The following is a 15,211-nucleotide window of genomic DNA, read 5'->3' on the forward strand; positions in this document are numbered from 1 at the left end:
TGTAAGTTCTCATTAGCAAGTTGTGGGGCTATAGGTTGAATAGGCATGGGAGACTGGATGGTCATGGGAGAAGGAACATTTGTGTGCTGGGCTAGCTGGACTGATGACGGCATGGGTGTGGACAACTCAGTGGGCGCGAATTGGGAAGGATTTGGTGACTCTGAGTGAAAAGAAGGTACACCCTCAAGAAGAGACTTCCAAACTTGATGTTCATTCATGCTCTCCCCCTGAACATGAGATTTGGGATAGAAGAAGACATGTTGAAAGAAAGAGACGTCCATGGTGGTGTAAAATCTTTTGTTGGTTGGAGAATAGCATTTGTACCCTTTTTGGGTTGGAGAATACCCTAGGAAAATGCACTTATTTTCTCGAGGAGCAAATTTGCTACGATTTTGAGGATACACATGAATGAATGCCGTGCAACCAAATACTTTGAGTGGTAAATTAGAAGAGGCTGCACGGGTGTGAGGAAATTGTTTTAAGAAAAGTTGACGTGGGGATTGAAAGGTAAGCACTCTGGATGGCATACGGTTAAACAAATAGGTAGCTGTGAGAATAGCTTCCCCCCAGAAATGGTTTGGAACATTAGAGGAAAACATAAGGCACCGGGCAACCTCCAAGAGATGTCTATTCTTGCGTTCAGCCACCCCATTTTGTTGTGGGGTGTCAACGCAAGAACTTATGTGGATAATGCCGTGATTTTGAAGATAAGTACTGAGACTACTAGTAAAGTATTCCTTTGCATTATCTGACTTGAGGACTTGAATTTTGGAATTGAATTGATTTTGAACCATAAGATTGAAGGTTTGAAAAATGTGCCCGACCTCTGACTTTTCTTTCATAAGGAAAACCCATGTTACCCGTGTATGATCATCAACGAATGTCACAAACCATCGAGTGCCAGAAATATTTTTTATTCGGGAGGGACCCCACACATCACTATGTACTAGAGAGAAAACAGTCGAAGGTTTGTATGGGATTTGAGGATATACTGTTCGAGTATGCTTTGCAAACTGACAAATTTCACAATGATAAGATGTTGGATTTTTATTGATAAATAATTTGGGAAACAATTTTGCTAGGTAAACAAAGCTAGGATGACCAAGGCGATAGTGTAACATTATAATCTCACTATCTTTATTGATCTTAGAATTTGACACAGAATTGAAGGACTCTAACATACTCTGAGACTGTATGCAACTTGCTTGAGAGACTTAGTTTGAGAATTGGCCACATGAGAGGAGGTAGAGCCCAAAACACAGTTCAGCACTGCCAATCATCTTCCCCGATTTCAAGTCCTGAAAAACATACGAGTTTGGATAGAATTTAGTAACACATTGGAGATCACAGGCCAATTTGCTAATGGACAAAAGATTACAATCCAAGTTTGGAACATGGAGGACAGAGTCAAGATATAAGTCTTTAGTAAGTTTTATAGAACCTGTCCCGACAATTTTTGACTTTGAACCATCAGCAATATGGACAGATGAATGACCATTACTTGGCTTGTAATTTTGAAGAATGACAGCATCTCCTGTCATGTGATCAGAAGCACCTGTGTCCACTATCCACGACTTTATTCCTCCTCGATTAGCAGTGAAGGCTACACCGGTAGTACTGCCACTGCCAACTTGGCTTAATAGTTTCTGTAGCATCTCCATCTGCTCTTTGTTGAATGGACTCGGCTCGGGAACAGATGTGCTCTCAGAGTTGGTAGCCACGTGTGCTCTGCCATCTCTGTCAACCCGTGGCTTTGGTTTCCAATCAGCCGGTTTGCCATGAAGCTTCCAGCAAGTCTCCTTATAATGGCCTGGTTTCTTACAATAATCACACCAAGGCCTATCCCGTTTCTGACGATCTCCACCACTACTATTAAATGACCGAGCAGCAAGGGCAGAGACATCCAATGTTGGGGCAGGTTGCTCTTTGGATCCCATCATCACTTTCTTTCTACTTTCTTCACGCCTAACCTCTGAAAAAGCCTCCCTGAGACTTGGAAGGGGTTTAATGCCCATGATTCGGCCTCTAACATCATCCAATTCCCTGTTTAGTCCTAGGAAAAACTTGAACAGTCTCTTTTGTTCCACAATTTTCCTGTATGTTGCTGCATCATCAGAACATTTTCATGAGTGAGTCTCGAATAAGTCAAGGTGCTGCCAATACCTTGTGAGTGTGTTATAATACTGAGTAACTGTCTGCTCTCCTTGGCGGAAGTCATGTAGGGCTGATTCAACCTGAAAAAGTTTTGAAATATTTTCAGAACTTGAGTAAGTTTCTTTGGCTGCATCCCAAATGTCCTTTGCAGTCCCAAACAGCAAGAAATTTTCACCTATGTCATTGTTCATGGAATTGATAAGCCATGACATGATCATGCTGTTTTCAATCTTCCACTTCCTGAAACCCGGTTCTGTAGTTTCTGGCATGGCTGTTTCTCCAGTGAGGTACTCATCCTTTCCTTTCCTGCAAATGAACAGCAACACAGATTGTGACCACTGTAAATAGTTATGGCCATTTAATTTGTGTCCTGTGATGAGAATAGGAGAGGAATCACTGCCACCAAGGTTTGGAATTTCAGATCTGCCCCCTGATTCTGGTGACGTGACGCTGGATACTTGTGATGATGCCATTCCGTATTTTGTCATGGACCGGAAAGGTAGAAGAACACTTCCCAAGGCAGGTGCAGGGATTAGAGTTGAGAAAAAATAGTCAGAGGACGCCGGAAAAACTGATCGGAGGGCCCGCGGAGGCAAAAGAACCCCAAAAGAGGCACGTGCAGGGCTCGGATGGCAAAAACAGGTAAGAAGGGTGGTTGGTCGGCGTCAGGCGAGCCTGGAGGAGGAAGTGCGTCGCCGGAAAGTGGCTCACGCGCTGGCGCGTGAGATGCAGTCGCCGGCCGGAAAAACGCGCGTGGACGGCGCGTGGATGGTTTTCTGGCTCCTGTAGTTTGGGAAAAATTGGAGATCTCCTCCAGGCGCTCCTTGCGGTGTAGAAAAAATCGTCGTCGGAAAAGTTCGCCGGAAAAATTGTCGGCGGTGAATGTTTTCTGACGACGATTCGACCGTCCGGAAAACGTTTTCTCCCTTGGCTCTGAGAACAGGGACTGATGACCGGAATGAGAGATGGCCAGAGAGAGAGATGGTCGGATTGAGATATGGCCAGAGAGATTTGGCCGGAATGAATGATGGCCTGAATAAGAGGTGGCCAGAAGGGATTAGGGTTTCAGAAAACTGGCTCTGATACCATGAAGAATTTCTGAATTCCTTTTTTGATTTTTTTAGGTACACACCATACACATATATATACACAAATGATTGAATAAGAAAATATCAATCTAGCTTGATTCTCTCCTAAAATTAGGAAACTGAATCATCCTAAATGATCTCTCCTTTTTTATTCCTAAAATACTTTCCTAAATTAAAACCCTATCTTTGAATGCCGAATTTCAACAATAATAAATCAAAAACTTTTATTATAAAAAATATATAAACATTTATATTGTTAAAAAACTCAAAAAATTATTTTTATGATTATAAGAAAATTTTTAAAAATATTTACAAAAAATTGGATTAATAAATAAACATCAATCATCATATAACATCATATAACATTTTTTTTAGAATAAAACAAATTATGATTAAGGTGTTCGACAAATTCACTTTTGACTCAATGGAGGTGTTTGGCACGAAACCATTAGGAACTGAATGGAGCTATTTAGATGATTTTAATTTTTCAGACCCATATTTTTTCATATCTTGTTCTCCTTTTGTTCGACGCTTGGAAAATGGAGGATAGCGAGAAAGGGTATTTTAAGAATATTTGAAATTTTTTGAAGTGTTTTTTTTTAAAGAAACACCTCCTAAGTGCTTCTCTAAAAAACACTTGGAAGTGTTTTTTTAAAGTTTCAAAAGTGTTTTTCAAAATATTGCCAAACACCTAATTTTTACCTTAAAAACACTTTCAAGTGTTTTTAGGACTAGAAACACTTTTAAAAAGCATTGCCAAATAGGCTTTAACTAATAAGACACAAGGAAGTATGTCACATCCTAATCAATAAGAAAGAAAACAAAATTGTCCATCTAAACTAGTATATCAATAGGGGCTAAGTGCCTTTAAGCGGGTGGCTACACCATTGGTTATGCAATGGTGGTCCTTATGAGCTAATTGTTCTACACTTTTTACTTGGTGCAGCTTGTTACATGGGATGTGAGTGGGAACTTGGTTTCCATTTTGGTATGCGCCCTTAAATTATTGTTGCATATTCATCTTGTTGTAGTTGCTACTGCTGTTTTTTTTATCTTCCTAATTAATCAAGGAAGCATGGTATGCTCCTAGGAATCTATGGTACTTTCCACATTGAGCCCAACATCCTAATGCACCCATGCCACATGTTAGGTGTAGTTGGTGTGAATGCTAGTCCATATTTAGTACTATGGATGGTTCCTTGGTAACCTCTAGTTTGATTAGGGAAACCACATAGAATGAATTTACTAATGAAGGTTACAGATTCACTCAAAGAGGAAGGAACTTAGAATGGTGTAGTTGCCTAAAAATCTTTGTCCTTTCACTTAACCAAAAAGTTCTCAAAAGAATAGAATAAATCATACTTTCATAGTTATCTTAATTGAATCATATGTAGTATAAATGCAATTTAATTCTATGTCTACACATATCAAAATCCTAGCAACAATGTAATCTATTCCATAGATATCGGGATTGGAATTGGCCAACAATTAATAACAACATTAGTGTTGAATAAATATCTAAATGTGTTGTGTCCAAGTGGTAAGGCAACAAGCTTTGGTCCCACTATTCGGATGTTTCCTATAATTATATGACCATGTCATCATCCATTCATTTGTCATCATTTATATGATTAGCTTTGTCAACACAAAAATGGCTCATCTTCTTATTATATAGTTGGTGATTTTGTTTTTTAAATAGTCCTATTATTGGAAGATTTGCCAAATTTTGTCCATAATTTGTTTGTAAATATTGTAATTGATTTGTATGATTGTATTTCTTTCCTTATTTCTTCCTTAGAAATTTGCTTGTAATTAGGTTCCCATATTTAGTCCTAAATTAGCTACAGTCGACCCAACCTTTTATCTATATTTTTTTGATAAGTAAAAGTAATTGTATTAAAAAGAAAAGTATACACGATGTATACAAGGAAACAAAAAACAAAAAGGCACAGATACACAAAAACAACCGCACCTTACGGAGCTTCTAACCAATTTACAAAATCAAACATCGACAAGGAGCCCTCCCCAATGTACAATCTTACCCAATCCCAAAATAAATACAAAAAAAAAAGAACTTTTTAAAGAATGATCTGAACATTCACAATTTTCAAAAGCTCTCCTATTTCTTTCCCTCCAAATAGACCAAAAAAGGCATAATGGAGTAACCTTCCAAGCCTTTTTTCTTTTTCTACCAATAGAAAAGCCTCCCCAACTCAAGAGTAAACCTCTCACTGAAGAGTTCATTACCCATTGAACATCGAACAAAGCAAAAATAAGCTGCCACAATATACGAGCTTTTGGGCAATGAAGAAGAATATAAACACTCGTTTCTTCTTTCTCTTTACTCATGTAGCATCTATTAGGCATCTTCCACCCCCTCTTTTTGAGCTGATCTAGAGTCAATATGTTAGCCCAAGTTGCCTCCCAAGCAAAGAAGCTAACTCTAACAAGACGCAGGAGTTCTAGATTATACTATGAGGGAAATGATCCACTCCCCTACTAGCCAAGGAGGAATAGAAGGACCTAACAGAAAAAATACTACTCTTTGTGTCAACCCACTCCACTGAATCCTCAATATCCATAGAAATAGCATGATCATACAACCTCTCAAAGAAGATGTCTACCTTCTCTAGCTCCCAATCATTCGATTGTCTAATAAACCTAGGATTCCAACTACCACCATCCCAAGCATCAGTCACCCGAGCATCTTTAGAGAAAGCTATAGAAAAAAGGTATGGGAAAGCATCCCTTAACGGCACATCCCCACATTATCTATCCTTCCAGAACTTCACCCTGTTTCTAGAACCAACCTTGAAACGCATTCTAATTTTGAGGTCCTCCCAACCATTTCTGAGTGCCTTCCAAACCCCCACTCCATACCTCTCTCTCTCCTCATTCGTGCACCAACCCTCATCTTCTTGCCCATACTTGCCAACAATTACCTGTTTCCAAAGAGGGTTTCTTTTAGTTGCAAATCTCCAAGACCACTTCCCCAAAAGGGCCTTATTAAAGGTAAAGGTTCCAAGACTTCTAAATCCCAACTCTCCTTTCACTTTTTCCAAACAAACAACTGACCAACTCAATAGATGGGGTTTGTTAACTAGAGCCCTCCCACCCCAAAGGAAATCCCTTTGAATTTTTGCCAATCTAGCTACTACCCTCTTAGGAATGACAAAAAGGGACATATAATATATCGGTAAGCTAGATAAGGTGCTCTTAATCAAGGTTTGTCTTCTGCCTTTTGAGAGGTACTATCGCTTCCACCAAGCTAGCCTTTTCTGGAACCTCTCCTCCATCCCTTCCCAAACCTTAGAAAACTTAATAGGGAGCTCCAAGTGGGAGGCCAAGATAGGTGGATGGGAGGGCTCCCACCTTGCATCCTAAAACCTCTACAAGCTCCTCCAAATTTGGGACATTCCCTATTGGAATCATCTCACTTTTCCCCAAATTGATCTTCAGCCATGAACAAGCCTCAAACCACATAAAAACCCAACTTAGATACTCAAGGTTTTCCTTACTAGCATCACACAAGATTAGAGTGTCGTTTGCAAACAACAAGTGTGACACCTCCACTCCCACACCGTTCTTCCCTTTGACTAAAAAGCCATTAATGAAACTACCTTCATTTGCCTTAGAGAGCAAATAGGAAAGAGTCTCCATTTCCAAGATGAAAAATTAGGAGACAAGGGATCTCCTTGTCTCAACCCTCTAGAGTTATGGAAAAAACCTAAAGGGGAGCCATTTACCAAAATAGAGAAGCACATTGTTGAAATACACCATCTGATCCATTCTATCTACTTGGAGCCAAACCCCATTTTCTTCGTTATTGCCAAGACAAAATTCCAATTAACATGGTCATAAACCTTTTCGATGTCCAGTTTGCATAAGACACTTCTCAAATTATTCTTAATTCTAGAGTCAATGGCCTTATTTGCAATCAACACAACATCTAGAATTTGTCTCCCTGCCACAAAGGCATGCTGAAAATCTGAAACTAAGAAGTCGGTGACCTTTTTAAGCCTATTTGCTAGAACCTTAGTCAAAAGCTTGTAGAGTTCTCCAACCAAACTGATAGGTCTAAAGTCCTTTAGGTCGTCTACCCCCCTTTCTTAGGCACCAAGACTAAGAGCATAGCATTCAAACTCCTCTCAAAAGACCCCAAACCATATAATTCAGCAAAAAAAGCCCATTACCTCAGGTTTCACAAAGTCCCAATAGTGCCGCTAAAACATCAAGGTAAAACCATCCGGACCCGGGGCCTTATTATTGCCCAAATTGGATAAAGCTTCAAGGACCTCTTTTTCAAAGAAAGTAGCCTCCAAACCTTCAGAATTTGCACGCTGCAGACAGTCAAAGGCTAGACCATCTAAGCTCGGTCGCCACTCCCTTGTTTTTGCCATAATTCTTTGAAAGGCATTTGTGACTGCTTCTTTGATACTATCCTCCCCATCTAACAAAACACCATCTACCCTTAGCTTGGCCATAAAGTTCCTTCTTCTATGAGCATTGGCCATTTTGTGGAAGAAACTAGTGTTTTTATCCCATTTTTTTAGCCACAACTCTCTAGACTTTTGCCTCCACAACATTTCCTCCATCTCTGCCCATTTCTTTAAGTCTTCCACCACACCCCTTCTAACCTTAGTTTCCTCCACAGTGGGGGCTCTTTCCCTTTCCTTTGCATCCCAAAACCCTAACTGAGCCAAGGCCTCCAGTTTCTTGGTGGTCACATTTCCGAGAACCTCCTTATTCCAAATTTTAGAGTCCTAATAGGTTATTAGAGTCTAGGTAGACTTTGAATTTCTTAGAGAAGCCTATAAATAGGCTAATCAATGTAAATCAAAGGGATGAATTGATATGAATAATATTATATTTTCTTTCATTGCAAGGTTGCAACTCTCAATGGTAAGACTCCATTGATTTTCTTCTAGGTGAGACTCCTAGAAGGCCTTAGTGAGACTCTAAGGTTTTCCATCTTTTCTTCATTGTTTCTTTTTTCTCTCTATTTCTTGTCTTATAATTTTCTCCACCATATAATTTATTCTTTGTTCCTCTCCTTATACCCCAAAAAATAAAACCCTAGTCCACCTACCTTTGAGTGTAGGCAACCATCCTAGGGTTGTCCTACATGAAAACAACCCCTCTCTACATTTTTTTAGACAATTTGGTAGGAACACAATCAACGAGTTTTTGAAGATAAGGAATAGAATGATCAAAAGATAAAGACTCTCGTTTTGTAATCTTTCAGCTTGGGTTAGTATGTACATTAGTGAAGGTTCAATGCCTTAGTTTGATTTTGTAGGGTGGGTGGGGTCTTATCGAATATCAAGGTGTTTTTTGTGTTCTATTTTCAAGGCCTTGCTTAAGGTTTTCCTTGTATACATCTTGTGTACTCTAGTGTACCTTTTTCTTTTACTAATTTATACATACCTATCAAAAAATTTCTAAGAGGAAATTTAGTTCTTTAGAGAAGCAGAAAATAACATATTATGGCTAGATCTAGTGCAAAAACTAAGTTTAGATATGATTTAGGGTATTTGTGAGCTATTATGGCTCAAAATTATATTCATAGATCTTAAGATTAAGATTAAAGAGCCAAAGATGTTATACTGTGACAACAAGGTGGTTATACATATAGCTCATAACCCAATCTATCATGATTGCACCAAACATGTTGAAGTGGATTGACACTCCATCAAAGAGAAAGTGGATTCCGAACAAATTTGTACACCATGTCTCCTCAACTATGCAGTTGATAGACATCCTCTTTGAAGGTTTACCAAATCTGGTTTTCCATCAAATCTTGGACAAGCTAGGAATGCAAGACATCTTTGCACTTGCTCGAGGGGGAGTGTTGGAAGATTTGACAAATTATGTTCAGATCTGAATAACTATAATTTGTTTATAAATATTGTAATTAATTTGTATGGTTGTATTTCTTTCCTAATTTCTTCCTTGGAAATCTGCCTATAATTATGTTTCCTGATTTAGTCTTAAATTAGCTATATCTTAGTCAACCTTGTATCTATATAAGTTGTACTCATCCTTTTTGAGAAGAAAGAGTAAAAAATTATTCATTCCTTCACATGTTATTTTTTATTAGAAACTACAATTCATTAATATAAATTTGAAAAAGTACAAGAATGAAGAACCATCCTAAAAAAAATTATATACCAAAATAAGTGGACAAAGCAAAAACTAAATAGTCATATTCACACCATTATTTTTTGTGAGTTCTCATCTTACAACATTTATTTATCTTCTGATGCTTACTAATTAATGAATGTCATGTAGTGGATGCTCTTGCACGAATAGTTCGAACAATGGGAGCAACATATTGGAAGTTTGATGGAGATTCTTGCCAAATTGAAACAGTTGGGTTAACACCACAGCCACCGAGGGGATCCGAGCAAAACATTATTTGTAACAATTTCCTTGAGAAGAACAACACTGCCCTTCATGTTGTAAGCATGTATGTCCCACACCTTACTACTTATTTTGAATCAACTTTGTAACAATCATATTAAATGTGATGCAATATACCTAGATCATGGGGATTGTTATATGAAGTCTTTATTATTGTACAAAAGGTATTGCTGTTGTGGAGCATGTTTTATATTCATTATTTTTTCTATTATGAAAATAAATATAATGAAGATATAAAAGGGGCTCCTTTCATGTTACAAGCCTATCAATTAGCTTTGTACTAGTAAAAGAGAGAAATGTTGCACTATTTCATTTTTGGAGGTCGAGGGAGCTTTTAGTTTGAGTTTTTCAGGTTGAGAGTGGATTAATAGTTTAAACTAGTTTCTAGTTTATATCTCTTTACAAATAGATTATTCAACCTTGTAAAAATCAGTTAAAAACTCAAACATGTGGGCAGATTATTAGGCCTTGATCATATAACTGGGAGAGATCTGGAGGCATTACATGCAGGAAAACTATTCAAGCAGCCTTGATAGAAAGCAAGAGATTTCCCTACAAGAAGGACAAAGACTTTGTTTCAAGAAGCACCCAAGATTTTTGTTTAAGAAGCCTTTCATGGGTAGATTTATTTGCCTGCAGACAGATCAAGAAGAAAGTGAGTTGGATAACATGCACCCAAATTCACCATGAGGTTTGTCCAGGCCCCTAGAGCTGTCGGCAAGTCCCTCCAATCTAGAGCAGACCAGAAAACTTTTCATTTTTTAAGAATGTCTCATACTTCTATTTTTTAATATTTTCATTTGTTTTTCAATCAGAAACATTTATTTCATTTCAATAATAAGAAAGAAACATGGAGGATGAAACATCCTTCCACAATTTACAATCTAACTATAAAAGAAGAAAAACCCCTAGTACGATAGTCAAAACAATCTGCAAACTGGACAATACAAAAAACAAATTAAAGAACCACTAAGAATAGCTCAGGCAAGCCAATCCCCTACATTTTCTTAGACTTACATTAAACAAGCTAGCGCACAACAGCTTTTCAGCCATTGGTGCTTGCTGTTTGCAGTCTCAAAAATCTCTCTTTCGCCTCTCCTTCCTGTCTCCATTCTGATTGATTCGCTCCTTCCTTCGTCCAAGCATTTGGTTTGCCCCGAACTGTTTGATGATTTCGTTTTAAGGATTAATTCACAACCCTGATATATGCTTGATATAATAATGTAGAAGATTGTTTTTATTAATCTCATTTTTCTAGCAGCAGCTGCCTCTGGGTATAACATCCAAAATTTGATTTCTTATGTCTTGTAGTATGCTAAAGGGGTATAATCTTCCTGGTGTGCTTCCACCTGAGCTAGTCGAGCTGCAATACCTTCAAGAGATGTAAGAGCCTTCCACACCATATTTTCATTTGATCTTTTTAAGTTTCCCTAATACTAATTTCTGACATGGTGCATGAGCATTGAATCAAATTCTGAATACTGAAGTTACTTCCATTTTTATCTTATTTGTAGCGATTTTGCTTATAATTATCTTGGTGGTACAATACCACCTGAATGGGCTTCAGCACAATTGAGTTCAATGTGAGCTTTCTATCCCCTACTTTTCCAGTAGGTTTAGCAATTAGAAATCCCTTCTTTATAACATTAACCAAGGAATTGTTGATGCAGCTCTGTACTTGCCAACCGATTATCAGGTGAAATTCCGAAGGAATTGGGAAACATTACCAGTCTCACATACCTGTAGGTCTTTAATTTTGGTTTCTCTTTTTCTTATTTTCCTTTTCCCCTTGAATGGTTTTGTGACTATCAATTCCATGTAATTGAGGTCTAGTTATGGAAAGTAACAATAGAATGGACAACTGGATCAACAGAAACTGTTATGCCATTTTATGTGTTTTAATTTGTTAACCTGAAACTGAAGTAGCTGGGGTGTGTGGTTTGCCGTCCATTGTGGAATCTCTATTTGTTTTTTCCCCTTCATTCCTGATGTATCTCTTAAAGAGTGTGATTGGATATTTCTATTCTTCTCTTTTAGTAATCTCAATGAGATTTTTAATCAGGAACCTTGAAGCAAACCAATTTTCTGGCATTGTCCCTCCTGTGCTTGGGGACTTAATCAATTTGAAAACTTTGTAAGGCATCTTATTTCTTCTTCACTTTAATTTTTTACTTCCTGAACTTTTTTCCAAATTTAGCATATATGTGAATGATAGAATATCTAATTTGTTTGTTCTTCTCTGTGTTGTTGCAGGATCCTGTCTTCCAATCAGTTTTTTGGAAATTTGCCAACAACACTAGCTGGGCTAAGAAGCTTAACAGACTTGTAAGATCTATAATATTATACAAGCACAAACAACAAGTTTGTATGGTATTTTCCTTTACTTGGTACATGAGTTTCAATGCTAGTATCAGTTAAACACCATTTTTGTTGCACAATGCAGTAGGATAAATGATAACAACCTTAGTGGACCTATACCCGAATTTATACAAAACTGGAAACAACTGACAAGAATGTAAGCTTCCCGTCTTCTCCAAACCATTTTAAGTTCCTTTGATCTCCTAGAATAGAGAAATGTAAATCTTTTCCAATAATTCTTCAAAAATTTGTGTCAATGAAGAGAAATGCATGCAAGTGGACTGGAGGGACCCATTCCATCAAACATTTCCCTTTTGGATAAGTTAATTCAGTTGTGAGTATAGTGCCCCTTCAATTCCTTAAAGTTTCCTTTTAACTTCTTATTTGTTTTTGTTTTCTTAGTATCAGTTTACTTTCAGTGGGTTTTGCTTATAGTCTCATCTTTTTATGCAGGAGGATTAGTGATATAAATGGGACAACTCAAGCTTTTCCTATGCTGATCAAAATGACGGGCATAGTAAGATTGTATGTTTAATACTTATAGCATTGGATATTTGAAGGCACACACATATATCTTCTGTCTTATTTATTTTTTATGACACAATCATGGATTCAGGATTTTGAGGAACTGCAAGATTTCTGGAGAAATCCCCGCATACATCTGGAAAATGAAGTATCTGGAAATGTTGTAAGGAATGCGTTTAAAGCTGTAGAAGATGGATTTTCTTGGTTTTCATTGTTGCATTATTGCAATGTTTACTGGGCATCCTGAATGTAGAATTATGAGGGAACACACATATATGAGCGCACACACAAACAATATTTTCCCCTAAGGCTTGGTGGCTGACTTTCTATACCTTGAACTTACTTCAAAGATACTTAAGTGTTGCATTCATAATCATGTTATTGACATTATTTTTGAGGAAAAAAAATCTGATGTGGTCTACAAAGTAGGCAAATTTATCTAGCAGAAGGCATGAACATCAATAGGGTGCCCTGCTAATTCCACCACTTTACCTATCAAGTTCAAGAAACAAAACATTAACTCTTAACATATTTTTGGAGAAACTCACATAAATGCATATATTTTATGTATCTATATACTTTCATATTTATATGCATGTTTATGGTTCTGTGTATCCATATGCGTATGTATATCATGTGTGTATATTTATTCTAGTTTTCATTCTTGTTCCCAATTTTTTGTATGAATAAAAACATTGCTAGAAATTTTATGGTTAAGAGAAATTTTTTTTTTTTTTTTTTGAGGCTAAGAAGATGCCTAAGGGGTAATAACCCAAGTATATAGCCTGGTATAGAAATATACAACCAGGAAAGAACAGAGAAAGAAGGAAAAACCAAAAAAGAAGACAAAAAGTTCAGGAGAACAATAGGAAGACACAATCCCAGATTCGCAATTCATAGAAACATCCAAGCTGCTGATTGAGAGAGAGAGGGATGCCTGGGGTGGGTGCAAAATAACCTAAGTATTTGGCCTGGTATATGAATCTTACTATCAGGAGAAGGAAGGGAGGGGAGGAAAGAGGAAGATGGAGGGAGAGAGAGAGATGCCTGGGGGGGTGGGAAATAACCCAAGTATATGGTCTGGTATATGAAGCTACAACCAGGAAAGAATAGGGAAAGAAGGGAAAACCAAAAAAGAAGGGAAGGGAAAAAAGTTTGGGAGAACAATCAAAGAAGCTGCAAACCAAGATTCTTAAATCCTAGAAACTTTCAAACTTCTGATTAAGAGAGAGAGAGAGAGAGAGAGAGATGAGAGATCCAAGCTGTTAATAAAGTCAATATAGGAGCATCTAGTTCCAAAGTAGAGATGAACTTCACCATCCATACATACAAAGACAAAAAATAACACTCTTCATCTTCAATAGTACATGCTTAACCACCAAAAAAATCCTCTCGTGCTAAGAGGAGCTACCCTCTGCACCTTCTTCCTACATTTCCTTGTAAATTTTGTAAACTAGCTCAACAACTTCCTAACCAAGTTGAGCAGATCCAAATGAGTCTAAAAGAGAGTAAAACTCAGTGACAGAAATCATGGATCACTGAACATAGATAAACGTATATGAGAATAAATGGACAGAAAAACTTAAACTTGAGACCTCTAATTGACTAGATTTCTAATACCATGTTAAACAACCAATTTGACCCAAAATCTTAAGCTTAAGTAATGGATCGACAATGTGTATCAGACCCATGGTTCAAAGTCGCGGTATCGGTCATTGACTCGGAGGGTCATGAGGCATATTGGTCTCAGTGTCTCGGTTCGATATTGGATGAGACGCAAAATAAGATAATTAGAAATTTCGAAAAATTATAAAAATATTATAAAAATTAAAAAATGAAAATTTTAATAAAACAATTTTTTTTTTTTCACATTTAGCTCAAAATTATTTGTGATAATATTAAAAATTGAGGATTTAATTCTCACCTTTCCAATAAACACTTTAATTTATCATTAAACCTCATCCATACCTTTCATATCATTTTACTTTAACAAATCGAGACTCAATTCTCCTAATATGTTACTATTAAATCATATCTCATAAATCCATAGAAAATACATTTTTTACTTTACTAATTTGAGCTTCTCCCACTCTCGCATGCCACCATTGCTGTCAAGAGTCAAGACCCACAACACCACCTGCAATTGCAAATTTGCAACCGTGCAAGACCCAACACGGGAGGGGGAGCAATCTGGCTGTGAGGGGGTTGTCTTGTCGATGTCGCCGGTGAAAGATTCAGTCCACTTGATGAGTCACCACCGCCGACACCAAAGCTCCACCCTCCAGTAATGCTCGATTTTGAGGAAAATCAAGTAAGGAAATCCTAAATCATGCCCTCATCCTTCGGTGGTTTCTCCGCTTATTTCCGAACGGGTCATGAGTTGGGTTTTTTCTTCTTCGTCTTCTTTGATCTTCTCATTGATGGTTTAAAATTTCAGAATAGGTGTTTGCTTTTGAATGGGTAATCTTTGATTTTTTATTTATTTTCTGTAACCTAACTGAGTCAATCGAGTTAACTCGGAAACTCAGACAATTCAGTTGAGTTAGTCGAGTTTTTCAGATTCCTAGTCGAGTTCGTGCATAATACCGTAACCGGTATCGGTCTTGTCGCGGCAGGTGTCAAGGCGGATACGACTTAGCCGAGTTGTACCGGACTCGGCTGAT

The 15,211-nt window shown here is 37.5% G+C and overlaps 1 protein-coding gene across 4 annotated transcripts in view; it reads left to right on the forward strand.

The window, feature by feature from the left end:
• The window catches only part of LOC100266961 (probable LRR receptor-like serine/threonine-protein kinase RFK1), a 50,715-nt gene that overhangs the window by 8,988 nt on the left and 26,516 nt on the right, over window positions 1-15,211 (forward strand). For 3 of the 4 annotated variants that reach the window (XM_010657269.3, XM_010657270.3, XM_019222529.2), the window contains exons 2-11: window positions 9,534-9,711; window positions 10,977-11,048; window positions 11,180-11,248; window positions 11,336-11,407; window positions 11,728-11,799; window positions 11,919-11,990; window positions 12,109-12,180; window positions 12,286-12,357; window positions 12,477-12,548; window positions 12,640-12,711. In XM_010657269.3, coding sequence (XP_010655571.1) covers window positions 9,534-9,711; window positions 10,977-11,048; window positions 11,180-11,248; window positions 11,336-11,407; window positions 11,728-11,799; window positions 11,919-11,990; window positions 12,109-12,180; window positions 12,286-12,357; window positions 12,477-12,548; window positions 12,640-12,711 — 823 coding nt within the window. The remainder of the gene's footprint in view (window positions 1-9,533; window positions 9,712-10,976; window positions 11,049-11,179; window positions 11,249-11,335; window positions 11,408-11,727; window positions 11,800-11,918; window positions 11,991-12,108; window positions 12,181-12,285; window positions 12,358-12,476; window positions 12,549-12,639; window positions 12,712-15,211) is intronic. The other variant, XM_010657271.3, reaches the window with a different exon arrangement.

Source organism: Vitis vinifera, chromosome 10, assembly GCF_030704535.1.
Source record: "Vitis vinifera cultivar Pinot Noir 40024 chromosome 10, ASM3070453v1".
In the NCBI taxonomy this organism is placed as follows: Eukaryota; Viridiplantae; Streptophyta; class Magnoliopsida; order Vitales; family Vitaceae; genus Vitis; species Vitis vinifera.